Here is a 7,263-nt window from a genome sequence, read left to right on the forward strand (position 1 = left end):
AGTTATTGATATCAAATTATTATTATTTATCAAAATTAAATATTAATGATATCATATCGTGTGTACTACAGTAGTTTTTTTACTGTAGAAATTTTCAATATCCATTTTACCATTTTTATAATCTTTGCATAATGTTACAAGTCTAATTTGCATTTTTTCATAAATGGTAAGTTTTTTTTTTGGTTCATATCCACCTATAACATCTTGAGCCAACTTCGTTTCATCGGATCCAACTTCCAGGCGTATTTTTGTACCGTGTGATGATTATTCGAAAATTATAATATAAATATTAAAAACTAAGGTATAATTTAATATTTTAGTAAATAAATAATTGATTTTGTTTGTATGATTTTTTGGCATAATTCTGGTTTAGCGACCTATCGATTTTTCAAATTTTTTTTTTCCAAAATGTGTATTTTAAGGTTCTTTATGAGAATGTTAAAAAAAAAAGTCCTGACAAACTTCGTTTTGAAGTTATTGACAAAAAACTTCAATAACTAAATTTTGTTCGTCACGCGCATTTTTTTAAAAAAAATACTTAGGATTGAATATTTTAATCTTTTCCAAGTAAGTTCAAATCTTATTTTATAACTTAGGAGTTTGTAGCTAATATTCATACTTACTTTGAATTATATTAATTTGTCATGAATATTACCTACTAATTCCTAAGTTATAAAATAAGATTTAAACTATTAGAAGCTATGTTGCAATCTAAGCGAGCCAAGCTTTTGGCGGATAATATACAATAATATATACCTATTTAGTATGATCTCATAAAGAACCTTGTATGTTCATATACTAAATTTTAAATTTAACAAAGCTGTTTTATTGTTATATTGAGTTTAATAAAAATAAATATTTTCCACGTGCTTATTATATAATTTAGTTGTTAATTGCTATCATGATTCATTGCATTTTGTGAAGAATTTAAGTGAAGAATACTCATTAATTCTTAAATTTTTCCGGAAATGACACGTTTTGCAGAAAAAATATGGTTATAGTTTGTTTTGTAAGTTTTTTTCAAAACGTATTATTTCCATTATTTTAATTTTGTGTAGATTTTATAAGAATATTACAATAATTTTTTTCTATACTTTACATCAAGACGTAACAGTTTGAATATGTTTTAGATATACAATAAACACATGGGAAATATTTATTTATATCAAACTCAATAAAACAATAAAACAGCCTTGTTACATTTAAAAATTAAAATTTAGTATATGATTATAGATGGTTCTTCATGAGATCATACTAAATACATAATAATGTATGATAGTAAAAATATGTAAATATAATAATATATATGCCTACCATGTATCAAAAAAAAAATTTAAGAATTAATGAGTATTCTTCACTTAAATTCTTCACAAAATGCAATGAATCATGATAACAATTAACAACTAAATTATATTATAAGCACATGGAAAATATTTATTTTTATTAAACTCAATATAACAATAAAACAGCTTTGTTAAATTTAAAATTTAGTATAAGAACATACAAGGTTCTTTATGAGATCATACTAAATAGGTATATATTATTGTATATTATCCGCCAAAAGCTTGGCTCGCTTAGATTGCAACATAGCTTCTAATAGTTCAAATATTATTTTATAACTCAGGAGTTAGTAGGTAATATTCATGACAAATTAATATAATTACATTTTAAAGAACCTACCTATATTATTTTTGTCATGAAAATAATCCGAAATAAGGTATTATGAATTTTAATTATTAACACGATAACACAGTTATTAGTACACAAAGAAGCCAAAAGCAGCTATCATGAACTTTGGCGGGAAATTACAATCATGTGGATATGGAAAGGTGAGCACTGATCAGTCACCTGTTTTTTATCTCAACATTTTCAGTTATCTATTATCATTACTTTTAGGTGAGCACGCAGCGCCATCTATAATAACGGTTTTAACTTTTAAGTTCATTTTTTTTTAATTTACCATTGTGCCCTCGATTGTGCCATTCTATTGTTGCTTTTTCGTTTTTTAAATTTCAAATTGTAAGTAATTCATTAAAATTAAAAACATTTTGTTTTATAAATTATAGTCTAATTACTAATTAGTAATTACCTTTATAAACGAAATAACATTAAGTTAAGTAATGACGTTGCAATGTTCCTGTTCTGTGGAATGGTCAAACGCTCAAGGCGTTGTATTGAGACGTTTCAAGTCATTGACGACCAAACTGGTATTGACTCGCAACGATTTTCGAGACATTTTCATTGATGTATCAGCCGACAAAGGTGTAGTACACCGTTTAGCATTGAAAGACATAGCAGTACACAAACGTTTTGCCAGTGATGGCAAAGCAACAATCCATTTTAAAACTGATAAGGTCATGATGATGATTTCAAATGCTCCCGTCGCACAATTGGCGGAATTTCTAAAGACCCTTTTTGTCAAGGTGACAGGACGTAAGGAATCGCCTCAGGTATGTCATAATATACAGTGTAACTGTAGTATAATGAGAATACTGTGTATTTTATTTACCGCTATGTATAATTTTAGGTTAAAGTCAGGGATCGACTTTTAGCTGTTAAAAGTAGTTCTACTGAAGAAATCAGTCCCATAAATGTTAAGGATATTGGACGTGTTGATCTCAAATTAGAAGGTCCAAGTATGAAAAAAAAAAAATTGAATGATGAATTGATGAACCAAAGTGTCAAAAAAAGTTATTTAGTTAATTTAAAAGATAAACTAACTGATGAACAACGAGAGGTAGTTGAAGCTGTTAATACCAATAATAACATATTTTTTACTGGTAAGTAGTATATTATAACTGTATACATTAAAACTTAAGTATTATTCTTAATGTTAAACTAGTTACTGAAAACAAATACCTAATACCTATATAAATATAAGAAAGTTAGTTCATACCACATCCTAGAACATACGTAACCATACAAAAATACCTTTATTTTTAGTTATATTTTTATGTACCTATTGTATTAAAAATAAAATGTTGATTTACTAATTTAAAAACTATAAAAAAAATGTAATAGGTACTAGGTATAAACATGTAGTAAAAAATACAGAAATTAAAGATTTATAGAACTGTTCATATAAAGTTTATCAATTTGTTTAGTATACCTATTTATATAATACATTATTTTTATACATTTGATTCTGTATGGAAATAAAGAAACTATAATTCAAATGCCTTACACATTTTAGGTAGTGCAGGAACAGGTAAATCTTTTTTATTACGTTACATTGTGAATACCTTACCACCTGATGTAACAATGGTGACTGCTAGTACTGGTGCATCAGCTTGTCTTATTGGAGGAGTTACGTTACACTCCTTTGCTGGTATCGGTATTGGTGAATGCACTATTGAACGAGGTATTGAAATGGCCTCTAAATCATCAGCTGCACAAGTTTGGCGTAAATGTAAAATACTTATTATTGATGAAATATCAATGGTAGATGGGGAATACTTTGAAGTAACTATCATATTATATTTTATTACATTTTAAATTATTTCAATTAATTATAAAAAATGGTTTTAATTTTTTTGTAGAAACTTGACAAAGTAGCAAAAGCTGTTCGCAAACGTGATGAACCATTTGGTGGTATAAAATTAATATTGTGTGGTGATTTTTTACAATTACCTCCTGTAAAACAAGGAAAGTCTAGATTTTGTTTCCAAACTAAAACTTGGGCAGAGTGTCGTTTTCGTTGTTTCAACTTGAAGTTTGTTCATAGACAGTCAGATAATGAGTTTGTAAAAATGTTAAACAAACTACGCCTAGGAAAGTAAGTAAAATAATGTCTGGAAATTTAAAATAAATAGGTAGATAGATAAATTTAATATCTGGATATTTTCAGCATTGATCCAGATACAGCAACAAAATTAAAAGCCACATCATTAAATTTATTAGAACAAAATGGAATTGTACCTACACGTCTTTGTTGTCGAACAGCTGATGCTCAAATGATAAATCAAAAAAAAATATTTGATTTACCAGGCAAAGTATATAAATTTGAAGCTTTTGATAGTGGTCCAACAAAAACGTTAGATGATCATACTCCTGTGGCAAAATCATTTGTTCTTAAGTCTGGTGCTCAAGTAATGTTATTAAAAAACATAAGTGTATCATCAGGGCTAGTAAATGGGGCTAGAGGAGTGGTCAAAGATTTTGATAAAAATGGTTAGTTGTTGATAGTCTGTTAATTATTGCTATATTCCTGTTTAGTTGATTTAGTAATATTATACCTACTTTTATTATATAAAGACATTATTTAATGTTATAATCTAGCCATCTAGCCCATCTAGGGTATTTTATTACATTCTTAGTATAAGGTGTTTTTACTTTATATATTACTCTATGTTTAAAGCAACACTTTAACCCATTAGCGCCGGAATTTTTTTATTTACAATTTTAACCGACATTTTGTTGAAAACATAATATGTTATATCTTAAAAATTATTGTAAAAAATCTATATTGCCATATGGCAACGCACAGCGTTAATGGGTTAAGTACTTGAGTAATACACTCAGATATTTATGTTTTACTTGACTGTAGTGTAACAGTCTTAACGTATAATTTTTTTGGTACATCATAACAATGTGATACAAAATTCAAAATTCAAAAAAAATGTAAAAATACTATTTAAAATAAGATACATGCTCATCTTCCATTCAAATGTTATTAGCTTAATAATTATAATAATTTATACCATTTTAGGTTCTCCTTGTGTTCAATTTAAATGTGGTAATACAGTTACTATTAAACCTGAAAAGTGGATAGTCAAAACTCCTACTGGACAATTTATTTCAAGGCAACAAGTACCTTTGAAATTAGCTTGGGCATTTTCTATTCATAAATCACAGGTTATTATATAATAATAATATAATTACTCATAGGCCATAGCATAAATATTAGTAATTCTAATTATCTCTCTTTTTTTAGGGTTTAACATTGGATTGTGTTGAAATATCTTTAGGAAGAGTGTTTGAAGCAGGACAAGCTTATGTTGCATTGTCTAGAGCTAAAAGCTTATCATCTTTAAGAATTTTAGATTTTGACAAGAAACACGTTTGGGCAAATCCTGATGTGATAGCGTTTTATAATAAATTAGATAGAATTGTTGAATCTGATAAAATGTATATTTTAGGTAAAAAAAATGTATAAAATAACAAAATGTTTCGGTTTATTAATGTAATTTAAAGTGATACAATGTACATATACATATACATTTGACTATAATAAATAATAATAGGTAAACTGAATAGTAAATATCAGTTCATATTTTAGTAATTTATGAAATGTTAAAGACTTATATCTAATGATATTTAGCTATTTTACATTTGATCTCAAACAATTTCTTGAAAATGTATTTATAAATTTAATTACCTACGCAATTTAAACAAATTTCTTAACTTGTTAGATTTATTTATGTTTATTATAAAATTTAAATGGATTTTTGTTTTTGGGTTTATGTTATCTTATATAAGAATAATATATCATATTGTTTATAATATTATAATTTATTTATTATTATTTAGTTTTTCTTATAAATCATTAACACTTATAGTACCTACCTACCTACTTAATTAAATTTAATGCCAAAATATAAATAATAAAAATGTGTTATGAATAAGGTAGTCACTAGATTTTTACACACATTATTTTATGAAAAAATTATGCTTTCGTACAAATATATTACATAATATTGTATACCATTCATCGCACTATATAATTTAATTGATGTAGGATATTGAGACATTGTATTGTTTTAAAGATAATATTTTTTACTTTTCAATATGTACATTGAACAAATACATTTTATAAAAACTTCACATGTATTAACTTGCATAAGCGTGTCTACGGTGGGTGCCTGGGCTGCCCATGCAATTTTCGAAAGGCACCGGTCAACCAAGTTTTAAATCTAGTGGTTTACAGCTTTTATTTAGAAAAAAAAAATGTCATGCATTGTTTATTTTGTTCTAATAATATTATATTGCATTGTCGAATTGATTTATGATTCTATCACAAATTCTGGTAATAATATTATGCGGGTAACTGCCAACTGGTACAATTTATTGTTATAACTTATAACTTATAATGATATACGTATTGTTTTATAATATAAATATAATGTGTTGTTCAATATTCTTCTTATTATTAAACATAATATTAGGTACCTCTATGTACATACTATTTATAAAATTTTGTTATAGATAACTTGAATATATAGGCTTTTTTAAACTATATAAATGTTAAATTGGTGGGACTACCCCCCCCCCTCCCCCAATTATTAGGGGCCCGGGGGTAATAGGTGTTTTTTTCGGTTAGGTTAGGTGGCGCCGGTCATTAGTTAGGCTGCCCCTGCGGATGAAGTCTAGTCACACCTATGTTAACTTGGTTTGAGCACCACCCTTGAATTATAGTAGTTACATTCTATTATTCAGGTTCAGGATACAATCTATTAATAATAATATGTGAATTCATGACATTCACAGCGACACAGATTATTGTGTCTCGTGATTAATCAGGGACGTGGACCAATAATATCTAGCCATAGTTAATAGAGAATAATAATACAATTTTAGAATTTTCTTGGGTATAAGAATAATAATATTTCTAATAATTAATGCTGGGATTTTATGCCCTAACAAATCTTAACAAATGCAAAAATGCCTTTAAATTTATTCAAAAATATATTACAAGTGTATTCTTGGCTTTTTAAATACGTTTTAGTAGTATATTAATATAAATTTAAAAAAAAGTTTTACTGATAGCTAGATCTCATAGACTTTAACCGTACTTTAGGTTTTGAAATTTCAACTATTGTCCGATACTATAAATTATAATATGACTGTAAGAGTACTTCCTTTTTTATCTGTTATATTTGTATATAAATCATGTTGGTTTGTAAGAATCTTGAAATAGAATTTCAAATTTTTTTTTTGTTTCCTAATAACTTTAAAATGCCCTAAAAATTTAAAAATTTGCAAATTAAACTTTCTTATTCTCATTCAAAAGAAGATATTATGTTAAATACGTGATCATACGAGAATCACACAGTAAGCTTTGGAAAACTTCCGGCCATTATACTTATTACAATTATTTATTATCTATAGCCGTGTTATCTATTCTCTGTAAAAGATAACTGTTATCAAGAACATTATAATATGATAACATAGACCGCATGTTGTGGCACGAATTAAGATATACAGGATACGAAACGGAAAGGTCTTATCAATGTTTTTCTGAAACCCGCACCTTCTCACATTGCG

General features: G+C 26.8%; 1 protein-coding gene across 2 annotated transcripts; it reads left to right on the forward strand.

The window, feature by feature from the left end:
* Window positions 1-1,689: 1,689 nt before the first annotated feature.
* LOC100160503 (ATP-dependent DNA helicase PIF1) lies at window positions 1,690-5,299 on the forward strand. 2 transcript variants are annotated; one of them, XM_016800452.2, is made up of 7 exons: window positions 1,690-2,450; window positions 2,528-2,780; window positions 3,194-3,462; window positions 3,540-3,775; window positions 3,848-4,170; window positions 4,709-4,854; window positions 4,934-5,299. In XM_016800452.2, exons 1-7 carry the CDS (start codon window positions 2,121-2,123, stop codon window positions 5,153-5,155), a joined length of 1,779 nt encoding a protein of 592 aa, XP_016655941.1. In that variant the 5' UTR covers window positions 1,690-2,120; the 3' UTR covers window positions 5,156-5,299. The 2 variants fall into 2 exon arrangements, with proteins under 2 accessions (XP_016655941.1, XP_016655942.1); XM_016800453.1 differs by having other exon boundaries at window positions 1,938-2,450; window positions 3,848-3,987.
* Window positions 5,300-7,263: the final 1,964 nt, after the last annotated feature.

The sequence above is a fragment of the Acyrthosiphon pisum genome, chromosome A2 (genome assembly GCF_005508785.2).
Source record: "Acyrthosiphon pisum isolate AL4f chromosome A2, pea_aphid_22Mar2018_4r6ur, whole genome shotgun sequence".
Lineage (NCBI taxonomy): Eukaryota > Metazoa > Arthropoda > Insecta > Hemiptera > Aphididae > Acyrthosiphon > Acyrthosiphon pisum.

Excerpts from the sequence above, each read along its gene's own strand:
- LOC100160503 (XM_016800452.2), top strand. The coding sequence starts at position 2,121 with ATGACGTTGCAATGTTCCTGTTCTGTGGAATGGTCAAACGCTCAAGGC. Across the intron at positions 2,451-2,527 it reads GACGTAAGGAATCGCCTCAG|GTTAAAGTCAGGGATCGACT; the intron begins GTATGTCATAAT and ends GTATAATTTTAG. Across the intron at positions 3,463-3,539 it reads TAGATGGGGAATACTTTGAA|AAACTTGACAAAGTAGCAAA; the intron begins GTAACTATCATA and ends ATTTTTTTGTAG.